General features: G+C 37.1%; 1 protein-coding gene across 1 annotated transcript in view; it reads right to left on the bottom strand.

Annotated features, from left to right (window-relative positions):
* LOC126761962 (tight junction-associated protein 1) overlaps positions 1-18,572 on the bottom strand; it is a 132,557-nt gene that overhangs the window by 83,466 nt on the left and 30,519 nt on the right. Inside the window, exon 2 of the mRNA XM_050478403.1 lies at positions 12,518-12,871. Within this exon, the coding sequence (XP_050334360.1) occupies positions 12,518-12,871 (354 nt within the window). The remainder of the gene's footprint in view (positions 1-12,517; positions 12,872-18,572) is intronic.

Below are 18,572 nucleotides of genomic sequence, written 5' to 3'. Positions count from 1 at the left end.
AATTACAATACAGTCGAATCCCGATAATTCGTCCCCCGCTGAATAGAAAACATCAATAATTCGTTAAAAAAAATATGTTTCCTTAAAACTCCATACTTTTTGGTCCCCTCGTTACTTCGTATTTTTTTGTCGCAAATCAAACAATGTTGAACCTCTCATAAATCCAAACTTTGTTTCGCAACCTCTTTTAATTCGTAATACGAGGGCTGCTATATATATTCTGGCCTAGGGCAACACTAAGTGTTGCCAGGTGCAATCTGACATTTCCTTTGGAAAGTTTGACATTTTTTAGCATAACATCACTCAGAACGTTTTGTCATTTAATCGTGAATTGTTTTATTTACAGGGAATTAAAAAATTCATCTCGGCCAAAAAATGGAATTAACTCGTGAACATTTTTCACAATTTTCGACGTGGATTATCACGACAAGAGTGCATCGATGAACTAAAATCTTTGTGTGGCTATGAAGCACCATCCTATAGCAGTGTGAAAAACTGGTACAACGAATTCAATCGTGGCCGACGCTCGCTCAAAGACGAATTCCGTGAAGGTCGTCCAAAAACAGCCGTTGTGCCAGAAAACATCGATGCCGTACGTGAACTGATAATGCAAGACCGTCATGTAACATACTTTCAGATAGAGGCATGCCTATGCATTTCTCCCACCAGCATACATTCGATATTGCATGAACACCTGGCCGTAAAAAAGGTTTGTTCTCGTTGGATCCCGCACAGTTTGACAATCGCTCAAAAAAAGGCTCGTGTGGATTGGTGTAAGGAAATGCTGAAAAAATACGATCGCGGTGCTTCAAAAGACGTTTATAAGATCGTCACAGGTGACGAATCATGGATCTATGCGTATGAGCCCGAAACAAAACAGCAATCAAAAAAAAAAAAAAAAAAAAAAAAAAAAAAAAAACATTTTCGTTGATAAATATGCCTATTCACATTATTAGGCCAGAAATAAAGATAGCAACCTACGTACAGTTTGACATGTTTTGTTGTCGTTAAATCACCGTTAGGTTTATGAAAAGAAAAAGCATTGTTTTTGCTGAAGCTATGAAAATAACTGGTTTTAACAATTCTGTACAAGAAGTTTATGACCTTTTTATCCTACAAACGAGAAAGTTCCAGAGAAAACAAAATATTCGTAAAACAGTGGCATCAAATCCCAATAATTTCGCTGTGTGGCTTGTGAAATGTATGGTGTTTGGGGCAAGGTTTATTATGAAAATTCATAGTAAGACTTTTTAATGAACATGATATTTTTTTTTATGATGGAGATGACCTTGAAAGTTAATAACGTATATTTTGCTTATTCTGTCGATCAAAAATAATTTTCAAGTTGTTCCTCACCCCAATTCACGAGCATACGATGGTTCTGGTGGTCATGCGGCTTCAGTTCTTGCATCAATTTGATCTTGTAAGGATGTAAGCCAAGATCTTTTCACAAAATTCACCACAACGACGTCACAGAGATGACCAACGCTTGAGAACGACGTGTAAGAAACTGATTTGGGTATTCCTCATTTGATGCTCTAGCGGCAGCAATATTCTCAACACTACGGGCACTTCTTTGTCTCACTGGCACGGGACATTTTGTACTTTTTTGGATTAAAATTTTTCCACTAGACGCTTAATGGTTGATCTGGCCAATTATGACGACCAAAAATTGGACGTAGCGCTCTTAAAGTTGAAGCCACTGACTCCATAATTCGGTAGTCAATTTTAATAATTCCGACTCGTTGTTGGATTGTATATTTTTTAATGATGAAACGGCAAACCTTACTGAAGAGAAATATGAAAAGAATGGAAAAAATATGGCATGCTTTGCAGTTCCTTTCTGTCTACTTTTGTAGAAACCCGTTAACAATGTGCGGCGAGAGTTCATATAATAAATACTCGCTCTTTTTAAAATCATAATTATAAGGTGAATTTTTTCGAAAAATTCGAAAATGCAGCCATTCGTTAAGTACAGTTGTTGTCATCCACGCTTTCTTATTATGTAGATAATGCACTGGAAAGCTCATTTTGATATATATTATATGAAAAATAAGCGTCTTTGTAGATTTTCCTCTAGTTTTAAAGTCAAATAGTGCATACAAAAGGCTGGACTAAGACGAAATTTCTTGAGTAATAACACAACCATCACAATATGGAGAGTGGGAATTGAAATCCCTGACCATCAATGTCGAGTCTCTGAGTTAATTTCTGACAAAAAAAATCTCATAGTTTCCAATACACTTTCGGAGATGACGTAAAATATAATAGGCAGCGAGCTAGAATTCAAAGCACTACATCTTCGAATTTGCTTTTCTGTGTGACTTAAATTTATTAAAGGTACAATAAAATATATAGCTTAAAATCAAAAAAGTAAGGAATGTTCTTTACCAAAAGTGATTTCAATAAAAATTAAATAATTGCTAATATGCAGTTATTTTGCAAATCTAAATCTGTTTCCCGACTAGAAATCAAGTTTTTTACTGATTTATTTATTTTGTATAATTTTGTCAAGCCTACGGCTCTATGCCTGCTATTGTTCATCTCGCACGCCAAATGCCAATCAATTTTGGACAAAAAACAATATTTCAGAATCACTGATTTTGGAGTGATGAACTTTTAATAAGATTCTGAAGTGTACATAGTCCTATGCTTACAGCCTGCGGTATATACATATGTACATGAGTACATTGAAAGCACGACAATTGAAGGAACTTCAACCATTGAGCACGAATGACAACAAACAATTGAAAATGCTTCACGCACACATGGAAATTGTGGGAGGAGTGTAAATTTTTCGCTTACGGCTCTACCACTGTATGTGAATACCGTATCGCCGAAACGTATGTTACGTCGGAAGTATACAAGTAGGTAATGAGGCTGGGGTGCCGGCCTCCATAAAAACATGTATATATGTATAACAACATACCCAATAGGAACAGCAATTGCATAGCAAAGTGGTTGAATTTATATGGATATAAACTCAATTTTATGCGGACATTTTATAAATATTGATATTTTAAAAAAAATGGTATTGGATGGTTGACAAACTTGGTTTAAGAGTATTTTTTTTATATTAGATATAAACTTAAATTGCACTTTTGAAAACAGCTAGTGAGGCAAAGAATAATACCACTTGGACAGCTAGAGACGCTTGTCCGTTGTAATGCCCAAAACTTTTCGATGTTGATCAAACGCATATCGACAAAAGGCCCAGAGCCTGACACAAATTTATTGAGGCGACTAATATGAATTTTAGTCAATTCGTCAGGTTTGTGAAAAGTATGGCAACCGAGATGCTTCAACCTTAGTCCGTCGAAAGCTGGACAATAGAGGAGAAAGTGTCTAGATGTTTACACCTCATTGCAACTTGGAATGCACGAAGACAAGAGAACTCCTGCTCGTTCCCATTGCAATGAAATTGGGCTATGGGTACCTTTTCTTGCGTCTCGTCGGCTTTACAAATTCCGTCGATTCCGTTATGGCCAGACACCCAGACAAGTTTAATATGGAAGCACATAGCTTGCTATAACTGCTAGTGAGGTCATCTCCTCCTTGAATAGCATTAAGCTCACAGTCATCGATTTATACAGGATAGCAGCTCTGCTTTCGGAGTGGATTCATACCTATCTGGAAGAAGCTGGACTTCGAAGAAATGCACCTGCTGCTGCTTTGATGGATGCCACTTGAGTTTGAAAACTATTGAAAAAGGAGCTGATTGAGAGCTCCCAACAAAAGATTCCGCCTTCAAAATATCCCTTGAGCTTCGATCCATTCGTGGAAATTCGGAGCGAGTCTCCGCATTGTCAGGAATACAGTAGAATTGAGAGAGGATTTCGGTCCCTCTCTGTCCTTCTCTACGAGCCTTAATGCGTCTTGTTTTCCGGAGTTTGATAGTAACCTTCGCAGCATTACCGCTGACGGCTATGTTAACGGGTATGTTGAATGACATTAAGTGTCATCGTTGACATCTTGTTGTTTGGGATATGAGGTGGACCGGTCCGAAACATTTATTATAGTAACCCTACTGATGCCAATCCGAGCCGCTTGTTGAATGCTCTCTAGCTGTTTTGTGAGTGTGACTTTACTGGGCGCTCTCCACCAGACAAATACACCATAGAACAGTATTGGCTTAACTACGGTTTTGTAAAGTTAAAACACAACATTTGACAAGAGAGACCACTGCTTTTGAATAGCTTCTTTACAACAATATACAGCAACCAAGGTCTTCCTTACCCTCTCTTAATCATTGGGCTTCCGTGATAGCTTTCTAATAAGGATGTGACCCAAGTGCTTCAGCTTTTCGATAGACTGAAATCGAAAACCCCCTAATAAAGTGAAAAGGGTGCATCCGGGACTTTTTACCTCATGGTAAATAGAAAGTCTTACAATGTGCGAAAATACCTCATTTATATTGACCGGCTTAGCTGCCTTTTTTTCCCAGATAGCTACCAGAACGAGGTAACCTTGTATTAACTAGTAAACGGTTTCCAGGAATTTTCTTTTAACCTTGAGAGCAACATTATCCGCATAAGCTAAAGTTCAGCACTGATGCCAGTGCGAAGCCCAAGTTACGGGGTGTCTCTATTGACCTTTCGTAGTGCACGATCAATGCTCTACTGCGCCACGACAGTTTTGTCGCAGAGAAGGCAATATAGGAGATGTTTGAGGTATATGTCGAACTCAAACCTATCCAGAACCCTAATGACCACTTCCGGCCGCACATTGTAGAATGCTCCCTCAATTACGAGAAATGTCCCCAACGCATAATCCTTATACATGAGGGCTCCCTCCAGCCATGACACAATGGCATGCAGAGCAGTGTCTACCAAATTGCCTTTGCTATACGCTTACTGAGCCCTCAATATCATGTCTCTAGGTATGTTGCCCCTGATGTGCAGGTACATAAGCCTTTCCTGCGTCTTCAATTCAACGAGAAGACAACAGTTGATCCTAATGTTATCAGTCCATAAAGGATTAGTTAGATTTGAATTACCAGGTATTTTCTTTCAGGCAATAAGTATGAGCCATACAGTCTTACAATGTGCGAAAATACCTCAAATCGTCGGTCGTCAATGAATACTGCTTTAAACACGCCAGAATTGTTAATACTTAGTTATAGGAGTAGTTATAATAACACCTTATTAACAAGACCTTGGGCTGCAAAATGAAGTAAACAGTCCCGTTTTCTCTACAGGCTTTGCCTTGAATTGCTTATTTGCACAAATACATTAGGGTGGATCGAAAAATCGATTTTTTTTTCGCTTGGTACTCTAAACACCTCTTAGAAAGGCTATACAAGTATGAGCTCTTAATTGTAACGGGAAGGTCCTCCGTCTAACGGTTAGCTACTTTTTTCTTATTATCAGATATAAAAATTTGTATCTCGCTTCCAACTACTTCAAAAAAACGTTTCGTATTGGAGAACCTTTCCAAGATAAAAAAGAAATTTTTTTGACACACCCTAACACACATGTAGGGTGTGTAGTAAGTGTGTGGGTATCATTTAAATGCCGGTAATGATTGCGAAACTCAATTCGCCCCTTTGTTGATGTTGTTTGCAATTGTGTACGGAAACCGGCTAGCTTGACTGACGGTGACGACTCTGGTGGATGATAATGGAGTTGGCGAAAACAAATAAACTTCTCACACCCGCATTTCCACCTCAAGGGGTAAACAAACTTCGCAAGCAACGGAAATACATAGTTAAAAAAATGCGAGGATAAAAACATGTTGGCATTGTTGACGGCGACAAATGCCACACTGGAGCTTCGTGTCATTTTGTGTCGCTTCAATGTACGTCAATGTGCACGTCACTGCCAGTCACCAACGTGGCGAAGTTACCAACGAAAGCCGGCAAAATAGTGCAAACTGACAGCTGGCAACAGATAGTAAGGCACCGTTAGCCCCAAATGAGCGCACGAGGAATTCGAAAAGGAAAAGGATTTTGCCGCTTTCAAAGAAGTGGCAGGGGGCCATGGCTGGTGAGGGCTAAAAGGCTAGTAAGTACACTTCGGTAGCCATGACTAAGTGGGGATTTTCGTGAATATTTTCAACATTTCTTTTATGCATTCATGCATGCCTTTCCAAACAGAATACTAACTACTTATGACTGTTTTTCCAGCATTCGAGGTTGTTGGGAAAACTAAAGACGGGTGCGCAATGCTATTATTGTGCTTGTTTGCGTTAACGTGATAGTCAAATGGCGACAATAATAAGTGTTTCGGACCGGTCCAACTCATATCCCAAACAACAACAAGATGGGTCCGTAAAATTGTCTGTATATTTAACAAAGGTCTCCCCACATGGCTTAGCGCCAGAAGGAGCATTAAGACAAAGCCAAATTCTTGGATATTAGCTTTTTATATGTACATAACGGAGCATAACGCTAATATAATGTAGCCCATGCCTATAGTATATACCATAATATAATATATTCATATTTATCATCAAGTATGTAATGTACAAGGTCTGTCGCAAAAGAAACAGGACTGTTAAAAAAACAACAAAAAATTAGTATTTTTCAAAAGTTATATTTTTTTATTCAAAGTAGTTTCCTTGTGCTTTACAGCGTTTAGGTCAATTAACATTTCAAATGAGTGTTTAAGGTTTTTGCTCTTGAGAATATCGGTCGTCGCCTTTTGGATAGCTGAAATGTCCTTTCATGGGCAAATGAAGTTTTCCAAAAGGTAAAAATCACAGGGTACCAGATGACAAGTGATCGACCGATGACACGGCGCATTATCGTGCAAAAGGCGCCAGGACCCTGCCTCACGGTATTGTGGTCGAGCACGACGAATGCGTGACAAAAGACGCTTCATAACACCAAGGTAAAACACAGCATTAATCGTTTGGCCAGGTGGGACGAACTCTCGGTGTACAATACCCTCGGAATCGTAAAAACAAATCAGCATTGTCTTTATTTTTGACTTCTGAAGACGACCGACTTCTGATCGTCACAGAGGTCGTCACGACCTTCTTGGAATCGCTTAAACCACTCATGCACATTACTACGGGATAGGCACTGATCACCATTAACTTTTTTCATCATTTGAAATGTTTCAGTAAACGTTTTCCCAAGTTTAAAACAAAATTTAATATTTGCTCTTTGCATTTTACGACCGATGACCAAAAGCTGCTGTCACTTTTTGATCGATAACATCGATTATAGTTATCCAATTGTCTTAAAATTTTTACGAAATGTCAACAAGAGATCAAACTTTTTATTTCATATACCCACCAATAGGTGGCGCCACCAGAAACAGTTATATTTAAAAAGTTCTGTTTCTTTTGCGACAGACCTTGTATGTATGTTATGCTAAGCAGGGTGTTTTTTTTATATTATTTTCAACAGTATTAAGTAAATGCAGAAGCGGCCATAGAAAAGGAGTGGAATTGTGCAAATAAATAAATTCACACATTCAGAGAAGCCTTTGCATCAATCAACAGAAAACCGAGTGGAATTTTTAAATTGCATGCCATCGAAAAAATGCGACGCTCAGCTATGACATTGAAAGCTTGCAGCGGATTCTAATTTTGCGTTTATTTTTAGGGGTTTCTTAAGCACAAAAAATATTTTTTATATAGAGCATGTGAAGTTTGTACCTAACTGAAATGAAGACGAAATATAATAAGTAGGAAAAACTGAATTCGAGTAAAACTCCTATAAGATTACTCTCATCTTTAGTACTAGAGCTCTAGTTGAAATATTCACTCAGTTTCAACTTTAGATCAGAAAAATTGAGTAATGTCAACTATTTGGGGATCTGGAACATTTATGGCCCAATTATATTCATCATTGGCTATTAAACATATATTTAAATTGGGTAGCCGAAAAAGTCTTTTCGTATTTTGTCAATAAATGTCGTTACAGTCTTATATCTCCAGTGCTACTAATCATATGGTATTATATCATATACTGTTGGAAAGGTGGCAAAATTTGACCAAAAAAAAAATTAAATTCGGAGAAGTTGAAAAGAAGTTACAGTTGTTCAAAAATGAGTGAAAATAATGAAGAAATTCGCTATATTTTGAAATTTTTTTTATAAAAATGGGAAGAATGCCACGGAAGTCACCAATGAACTGTGTGAAGTGAAGTTTACGGAGATGATTCCGTTCTGGAAATTTCGTCATTTCGATTTACACTGATGAAAGATTTACACTGATAGAACAAAGCCTCTGCGGAAAAATGTCAAAAAGGGGTCGACTAAAATGGTTTTGTTTATTTATTTATAATTAAAAAAAAAAAATAAGTTGAAATTTGATTAGAAATATGAAAATGCTTTTTCGACTACCCAATATATTATATCCTATGCCTTCACGGGAGAGCAAAGGACTACAATGAGAATCTCCCTTTATTAAGGTATTTTGCTGCCCCCTTGATTTAAGTCCAACTTTTTCGGACCTTAGGCATCTCGCTGATCGAGTTCCTTCTTCTGGTTAGAGCGGGTCGGCCTCTGGGTTGGAATCCAGTCGATAGCATTTCGAGTGGTTATGTCTGGATTTCCTCTCAAAAATTTGCCCATAGGTGTGCTTGATTTGTGCGCGAACATATGAAGGTACGCGCAACGGGACGGCAACGGGACTTAAAAGGCGACAAATATTGCGATTTGTGAAAACTTCCAGCTTTTGAATGTCAGACGCTACAAGATTTCATGTTTCACATTCCTATAGTAGTGTAAACTTAACATTGGAATTGAATATTTTTATTTTGGTACGGCGTGTAATGACGGAGGAGTCACACACCCCGCTGGGAGTGCCGATAACTTGTTTTGCCTTCATTATACGGTTAGTGATGCCTGCGTTTGATCCTCCGTTTACAAATATAACACTATCTAAATTACAAAGGGATTTTACGTTTTCGAGTTCTGTACCATCGTAGTGCTACGTACATATATTCGGTGTTGATACGTATTTCTTTGGTTTTGCCGATGTTAATTCTAAGACCTACTTTCGCTGCAGTTTCTTGCGCCTTTTTAGCGTTTTGACCTCTCAGCAATGTTGTGTGTCGATAAACCTATATTGTTTGCATAGTCTAGTTCTTCAGTCCCAGCTTATTCATTCCGTTTCGCGCTTTTTCCAATACGATTTTCAACAAGCGGAGACAGAACCCAGCACTGACGGACGTCCACCCCTACTTGTATTCGGTTACTCAGCTATTTTTTGCACAAAACGCGACAACTCGCATCAAAGTATCTTTTCTTTTCAATTCACTTAGTTTTGAGGAGACCCCTCTCCAAACTAAAGCTTTCCAGATTGCATGATGACAAAGTTCAATGAATGTCTTTTGGAGGATGATAAAGACCAGAAAGAAGGGGAGCGTCATTCGACTGATGTACCTTTGTAACACGTAGGCTACTTACCTGGTCAATACAGGGGCATCCCGGACGGAAGCCTACTTGCCCTTTTCTCAAACTTAGAAACAAAACGCTCGATAGACCTAGATTCACTATGCTCAATAGTGTAATACCTCGCCAGTTTTTACACTCTGACAGATCGTTTTTTTGGGCAGAATAATAATGGTAACTTCATTTAGCTCTAGGGATAGCTGTCCATTGGCCCATAAGTCTGCGAGTATGGCGAACTGTGGTTTCATAGTCCGCCTTTAAAAGTGCGGGTGATATGTTGTCTGGTCCAACTGCTTTATTGTTTTTGAGTGTTTAATTACGGTTATAATTTCCTTCGGTGAGGAATATTTTTTTCTGCTTCAAATTATTTCAAATCCAAAGACCAAAGAGATTTATTATAACTATAGATGCATACAATTACAATTTTTCTGTTTTTTTTTTAATTTTTTTTAAATTTTATTCTTTCGTTTTATAACAGGAAAATATATCTAAAACAGTAAAAATGTCAAGTCGATCAACCTAGCCGTTTCTTCATCGACTCTAAAAAATGCGTTTCGAGAAAATCGTGTTTAAATTTTTGGAAAATTCTTGCAAATAGGCTCATATCTCCGAAACTGCTTGCCTGATCCAAATCTAATTATTTGGAGAGGATTCTCACATATTTATACATTCAATGAAAGCAAAACAATTCATTCTAAATTCACAAACTTATAAAACCCTTTAAAAGTTTCTAGTATGAAGGATTGAGATATGATTGAACAATTCACAAATGTCATAATAACTGTACCAAAAATTTAGCAAATTTCTGGATCATTTCGGTTTATATGTTTGCAAACAAGAACCTCTTTCCGAGATACATAAGCCCAAAGCGGCAAAATCAAATATTCAACTATTTCAACCAAAAAAGGTTTACAGTGTCTCACACCTTTTAGCCTTTCATAGCTACTGTTATTCTCTTATTTGCGTTTTACGCGAAAAACTAATTGTCCAACACTTTCCTCAAGTTGCATTTAACGCTATTGTTGCCTTGCTCTCCTCCAGCTGGCGCTTGCAGCAGACTGACCACAGTGCGAAACTAATTTCGCTTTTATTTGTTCGCTGCGATTTTTAATCTCTCGAAAAAAGTTTTCACTCTAACACAACTTCGTACTTTGGAGGGCTTCACGAGCAAAGCTGCTAATAAAAAATACAGAAAGAAAAGTCAAAAGAAAGACGAATAACACTTTGAGTAGCTGGATAAATGGCGAGAGCTGCAGCACTTACACAGCATTTGTGTTGCAATAACAAAATAAAATAAAGTTTTTGCAACAGCAACAACACCCAATAACTGTGCAACACACGACGCAGAGTTTTTGCTTTTAGGCCAAATCCTTAAAAGATCCTTTACACATAAACTTTGGTTTTTCTAGTTCCAGGCACACAACGAGCCGTCGCAATCGAGTTTAGCGCTCACCCGATTTTAAGCGCTTGCACCTGCATTGTTGTGTTGTTGTACCGTGTACAATCGAACTTGAAGCAAAGAAGACTACTCTGCTTGCTGATTTTTGGCACATGAATGTAGCACACTTTCAATATTTACAAATTGTTGACATATATATATTCGTTTAGAGCTCTTTAGAATAAGTATGATTTTCAGTGAACTGGATCATGAAATAAAAGCATTAAGGGTTCTAATTGATGTTTTGATAGGTATGACTTTGTTTTGATAGGTATGGAAAGACTTGGCGCATTTTACGTCGATATCTTAAATTAAAAACGAACAAAATACAGCTTGTGCAAGAACTGAAGCCAATCGACCTGCCCAAGTGACATCACTTCGTTCTATGTTCTCTTGAAACGTTCCAAGAAGATCGTACGTTTTCGAGCCAAATGTTTTTCAGCGATAGCCAATTCCTGGCTGGGTATGTAAACAAGCCGCATTTGAGAAGAAGGGCAACCTGAAGAGATCCAAGAGCTACCATTTTATTCAGAAAAAAACAACGTGAACGTTATCGCGCCCTTAGAACCGACTATTGATGCCTGGAATTGAAGCTCGTAATCTCGACGACATTTGATTTCAACAAGACGGCGCCACTTCCTACACATCGCATCAATCAATGGATTTATTGAGAGAACACTTCGGTGAGCACAAAATTTCACGTTTTGGGCCAGTCGGTTGGCCACCAAGATCGTGTAATATCACACCGTTAGACTTTTTCCTGAGGAGATATGTAAAGTCTTAAGTCTATGCGGACAATCCCAATGGAAATTGGACTCAACGCATGGACCGTCTAAGACGTAGCCATGGCCAACATTTGAAGAAGATAATCTTCTAAAAATATATGCGAAAGGATGTTCCTTCAATTGATAATAAACATTCCCCATTAAATTCGAACTTTCTGTGTTTTTTTTAAGGAACCTCGAATACTTTGCTCTTGTTATGCGTATGTTGGCCAAGAATTATGTAACAAATTAAAATTCTGATCGGTATCTCAAAAACTGAGGGATTAGTTCGCCTATATACCGACGGACATGACCCAACAAACTTAGCTGGACATGTTGATCACTTATGTGTATACACCATATATACTTTTTTTATAGCTTCGTTTTCTTCGTGGTAAACCCTGTTCAGAGTATGAAAAAAGTAAGGCAAAATTTATAATGTTTACAAATGTTCTATCAAATCGTGACAGTGCTTTGAGAACCTTACATAGTACTGACCTATTTATTTCAACCCGACAAGTGAGATCCCTAACCTTCTGAACAGTTCTGCAGACCAATATATAAGCAAATTTATTAAACCTTTTATATATGAGCACCTATTCTGGGAAGATCTGCAAAATTAGCTACGAAACAATGACCAGTTCACAATGGGGGTTGGGAAAAAGTGAAAAAATATATTGATTATATAATAGTGACTGCGATCTAAGTTTGCAACCACTACTTTCAAGAAGTCACCGAAGCTACAAAAGAACAATGGTCTTCGTACAATAAAGGAGACTTACAAAGTGTTTTAGCACATACATTCAATTATAATTTTGAATTGCACTCAAAACTATTTAAAGTTTTCGAGCAAAACTGAATCAGAACCAGGCGTAGTGGAAAATATTTATATTATATTCAATTGGAATAAACAGTTGTACTTAAGAATTTATGAATGTTTATTAAATGTAGTATGTTCCGTGACTTACGATTTCCCGTTGCAGCTTTGCGATATTAAAATTCGCTTGCGCCAATCGTACGCTCAAAGTGGCAACATCGCTGGTCAATTGCGCTCGCTCGCCAGTATTGCGATCCACCAATTTGAGCAATTTATCCTCCAAGCTTTGATTCACTTTTTGCACACGTTTATGTGACTCATACAAACGATCATATTTATCTTGCCACGCAATGACACTATCTTCCAATTCGACTTGTCGTTCGGTTTCCTGTATGCATGCCGTTTCCATGGCGACAATTTGACTATGTTTCTCGAGCAGAGCCTGCTTGAGCGCCTCGATTTCGGTAGTGGCTGCAAGCAAATGCGCCTCGCAATGATTACTTGGCTGGAAGTAAGAAAAAACGAATAGAATAAAACGTCAGTGTCAAATGAAGTATTTGTAAAATGAGCTTTGTGTATATTAAAGGATTGGACTATTTAGCTAAAGCATTTCCCATTTCATACATTAACACAATCTTCTTAAGATTGGATAGTTTAGGTTAGGTTCAGTGGCCCCTCCCAAGAGAGGATCACTCTTCGACCGTTTATAGCGCAAGCTCTTAAAGATGGCTGAAGTCACAAAGTGTTATTGCATTGCTCTAAGGTTAGACCGTTAACTAAGTAAGATTTGAGCTTTTTTACTTCGCCTATTTCCAAACAACCATTACATTTGGCAACCGGAAAGACAGTAAAAAATTTTCCTTACCGCGTGAGTGCTGGATGCCAGTTAACCTTATAAAAGGTGATGCTTTTTGAGGTTCCCTACTTTGTTAAAAAAGAAACACAGAAACTTCAAATTAAATAGAAAAGAACATTCTTTGACATTTATTTTTTGAAGATTAATTCTTTCAAATGTTGGTCGCGGCTACGCCTCAGATGAGCCATCCGTTGAGTGCAATGTTTGATGACTCGTTCGAGCATTTTAACTGGTAACTGGAGAGTGACAGGTGTGATGTTTTACTCCAACGTATGAATCGAAGTGGAATTATTCGCATGGACTTTCGATTTTACATATCCTCACAGGAAAAGGTCTAACGGTGTAATATTGCACGATTTCTACGGCCAATCGACCGGCCCAAAATGCTGGCCGAAGTGTTTCCTCAATTAATACATTGATTGATGCGATGGGTGAGAAGTGACGTCGTCTTGTTGAAACCCAAAGTCGCCGAGATCACGAGCTTCAATTTCAGGCGTCAAATAATTGGTTATCATGGCGCGATAACGGTCGCCACTGACTTCTACTTCTATTATTTTTGAAGAAATATGGACAGATGATTCCATCGGCCCAAAAACAGTTGTTTTTCTAGATGAAATAGTATCTCTTGAATTTCTTCGGATTGCTCTTCGTCCCAAATGCGGCAAATTTACTTGTTTACGTACTCACTCAGCCAGGGCCTTATCGCCAAGTCGTTCTACTTGTATACGTCAGTCCGAGTTGCTGCGAACGGTGCCGAATCGACTGTCTTCGGTCTTTGCGTACTCTCAGCTACGGCTTCTTCACTCCATGTCGGTCGTGGTCTATTCGGTCTAATATTATATTACCCAATATTGAATGGTGGGTTTCAAGATGGCGGACAATGTTGGAATAGTAAGCTCAATAGGCCAATTATGTTGACAATAAGTTGAGCGAAGCGCGCGAAACACGCTATTTACAGAACGTGGATTTTTGTAATAAAGTTGAACGATTTGTAAACGTTGTTCAGTCGTAAGTCTTTCCATGATAAAATCCAAACAATACTAAACAAAAATCACATGACAGTTTGACGTGACTCTCACGTGATCTGTCAAAACAAGGCTATTGAAAATTACCTCTACTTGGATCACCCATCATTATACGATTTTTGTCACAAATGCTACCAATTGCGTTAATTTAAAGAGTGCTTCTCCAAAATCTAAATTTAGGATGGTTATCTGCGTTTCTAGCTATACTGGCTATACACAAAGCAAAACCCTGTTATAGAGTCCAAATCAAGCATAAGGCAACTATGTAACAACAACAGAAACCACAAATACTGACAGAATAATGAAAAAATGTATAAATCCCGCCACATTCACGAAGCGTTCGGTCATTCAGCATCAACATGTTAAATGCGATTCTCGCGAAAATGCATTTTTCAAGTTGGGAGAAGATGGAACTCGAATACTAGTCGAGATAATTGTGAAGCTTTTTAGTAACGGTCAGGACAGAAGATTTTATCCCGTTTGTATCAAAATGTCAATAGAAAGAAAATGTCAAGAGAAACAGATTTTTATACACATAAATACTTGTCTGAAATAAAGAATTGGCGTCCTGACTAATCTAATCTCTTTAAAATGTTGATTAATGAATATAAATTTAAGTATTTCCAATATTGATAGATGTAAAAATATTATGTCTAATATACATACTATATACATATATTTCAATCTGGTTAATGCTAAGAAAAAGCAACAGATATGAATCAAGTTTTATGAGCCCAACACTCAGAAATATAAAAATTTTAGTGGGATTCTCAGTCAATTATTAGGTGTTTTCGACTCGCCCAGCGTTACTCTCCAGCGCATCGAACAAACTATACCAGATTCTCAAGCAAACGGAGAGCATTTGTAAGACAGTCCTGCACTAATATGTCTGCTGACGTTTGTGTTCTAGAGTTATGATTCCTTCTAAGTGGAAAAAGTATGTTTTTCGCATAAAAAAATGGCGCATTAGACAGCAATAAACAATCAATCAAAATTTTCAAGGTCTCTTTGAGACGTATTAAAAAAAAACCGGTTGAAATTTTACAGGCTTCTGCTATTAGTTCATTAAATTATCATATAATTAGGACAAAGCATTTTAAAATACTTTTAATTCAACCAAACGGTGAGTACTGTATATGTGACCTTCACAAATATTACCTTGTACACTTAATAGTTCAGTTACAGTCAGCTTGTGTTGTTAGTGGCAATATTATAATTTCATTGAGGAACTGAAATAAAGCGTGCCTTTTATCAATATTTTGTGTTTTTCGTTTAAACAGTGAAGCTAATTGTTGAACATCATTCTACAAACATTAAGTGAGATTTGACCTATAATCATTATTGTAGCTTGTTTCGCGCAGAGTGAACCGAAAGCATAATAGTGCTTAGTTCTTGAAAAACCCGATGACTTTTAATGTTAAATTTTTAGGGGCAGATACATATGTATGTATGTCACTGTATTTAATATTATTTTATTTTCTTTAAAGGTGGCTGCACGTCTTGTTGGTTCAGCAAAAAAAAACAAACCACATACAAAATTTTCGTCTATCCACTGACACTGCAAAAACCGTCGTTTCTACATTTCCGTTTAGATGCTTAGATGCATATATGCATAAACACGTATATACGTCATAAAATAATCTACACGCGATTATACATACATAGCAAACAATTAAACACTGGAAAGGCTTCTGCAAATCCGACCGTTATCGTTACGAAGAGACGCGTACACTGACAGTACAAATAATTTAGCTTTTATGATGACAACTGTTGCTGCTGCTGTTACTCTGTTAAGCCGCGCTGCGGCAGTGAACAAAATTTATTTAGAGTGATAACATATATTACAAGATATATTATATATGTCGAAATGTATATGAATAAATGAGAACATAGCACGATTTTAAAGGGGAATATGAATGCATTATTCTATGAAAACAAAACAAAGTGTTTAGCAGCATTATAAAATTCAGAAACCCGTACAAATTGGGTACTGAGGCATGTGGCTGGCATCCATTTATCATAGTGAAAGCACAATACAGAGCAATATCAGCTGAGAGTAGGGATTCTGCATGCACACATACATACATACGCTTGCATATATGTATGTACATATGATTAACTTTTAACGCCTAGCACTGATAAGCTCCCATGTCAGCTACAACAAACAGAAATTTAAATGTCATAGGCACAGTAGGCACACAGCTATGGTGTATAATCGCTCTCGAATCATTATTATAGAATGGTTAAACCTTAATGAGCACCAAAATACTTGTTTCACTGTTAATACCCTTCACATGATTTCACAAAAATTTTATGTATCGAACAATAATATTCCAAAAATTTAAATGCAACGTGCCTTTTTTGCTTAAAGACGTTACATGGGTAAAAAACAGCCTTTTTTCAACAATTTTTTTCTGTTATAAAAAATTAAATATTTTATTAGAATTTTTTATTGTTACAAACATACACTATTAACACAGAAATGCTGAAATTTGTGGAAAAAAATATTTAAAAATCATTTCCAATGACCCCTTAGAAAAAAGATGGCCCCGCGTTGGCAGGATAATTCCTTAGAGAATCATCTATGCTGAAAAAAACTGAAATTTGGATTTTTGGCAGACATTTTTACAATAAAATGAAAATTTCAGTAAAAATTTCTCGATATTTTTTTCAAATAATTGTAATCGAAAAAACATCCCATCGCCCAAGTCTGTGTAAAATTTCATGAAGAGTAGTTCTCGAGAAATCGTACAAATCGCGCATTTAGACTAGCTAGCCTCGAGAGCACAAGTTCTCAAGGCTGTATCTCCGAAACTATTACTCAGATCAACTCTGAAAATATTCTATATGTGTTGTAGAATTTACTAAGAAAATAAAAAGGTACATTTTTTGAAACCCGTAAACCCATGTAACCTCTTAATACAAATTCCATTGAATTAATTAATTGCAGCTTTTTAGCTCCTAGTACAGTACAGATTTTCTAAGATATCTGCAATATCTTCCTTAAAAAGAATTAAATTGAATTAAATTATATATAGCTATAGGACCACCCTGTCCGCACATATGTAAACATTTTAATCAGCAAATCCACCCATCAGTCTGTTAAGTCATTATCTACTCTTTTATTCACATTTCTCTGCTTGCTACTCTGTTGATACATCGGATGCTTTTTTACACAACAATCGACGTAATGAGCATGTTATCAAGCTACGAAATGACTGATGTACGAGTACATGCGTTGACTCTGTTCGACGACTTTTTCCATATAGTGACGCTGGTTCATGTTCATTACGCATCAAGCCCAAGGCGTTCTTTGGACATGTGTTCTTCAAAAAAAATAAACATACTATAATGTTTTGGCAAGAATTTAGCTTTATTATATAAATAAAGTTTTGACATTATATAATATTATAAAATGAGTTTGAGCAAGTGACCGCCACGACTGGCTCGGATAAATTCATAGAAGCAACTTCATATAACCACGAAAAAAGTCCAGCACAGTGAGATCTCACGATCTTTGAGGCCACACCACAGGCCTACGACGCAAGATAATGCGTTCACCAAAAGATTCCTTAAATAAATTGATTGTTTCGTTGGCTGTGTGGCATGTCTTGTCAAAACTCGCACATTAATATCCTACGATTCTGGCACGAAAAAGTCATTAATCATGGTTCTATACAAGTAGTTCTAACGACTGACTGTAACATTATGACATTCCTTGTTGACAAAAACATAGACCAATGATTCATTCTGTCCATAGAGCACGCCATATATCGACTTTTGGCGTCTCTATAATGGCTTGTGATTTATAATTACTCCAAATGGAACAGTTTTGTTTATAAACAAACCCATTCAACTAAAAGTGAGCTTCATCCTGGAACACAATTATCTTGAGAACATCGCAATCGATGATCTCTTCGTTTTGCTCTCATTCACCGAACGTGCAAAGCACTTGATAACAACTCTTTTACGAGTTGGATTTTGTAAGCCCTTAAACCAAGGCCCTTTCACAAAATCTCCCATAAAGTAAATAGGCACAGCTACATCAATTTCGTCTTCGGTGCACACTGTATGTCTCTCATGATACGCATCGTCTACTAGAATAAACGTGGCATAAAACCGGTCCATAGTTGCTCGAATTACTGGTTCAAGAATAATAATAACTTGATTTCATCATTAATTATGGTTGCTATCGAAAATATAACACTGTTTGTAGATATGTTCTAATTTTTCGTTATCCATTTTTTAGTGTATTAAAATATCTAAACATCTTTTGCTGCAAAATCGGCGGTGTCGGCGATTGCCTCTTACTTTTCGTTAGAATT

This window comes from Bactrocera neohumeralis, chromosome 6 (genome assembly GCF_024586455.1).
Source record: "Bactrocera neohumeralis isolate Rockhampton chromosome 6, APGP_CSIRO_Bneo_wtdbg2-racon-allhic-juicebox.fasta_v2, whole genome shotgun sequence".
NCBI classification, from domain to species: domain Eukaryota; kingdom Metazoa; phylum Arthropoda; class Insecta; order Diptera; family Tephritidae; genus Bactrocera; species Bactrocera neohumeralis.
The sequence above is the reverse complement of the archived record's forward strand: the minus strand, read 5'-3'. Positions and strand labels throughout refer to the sequence as shown.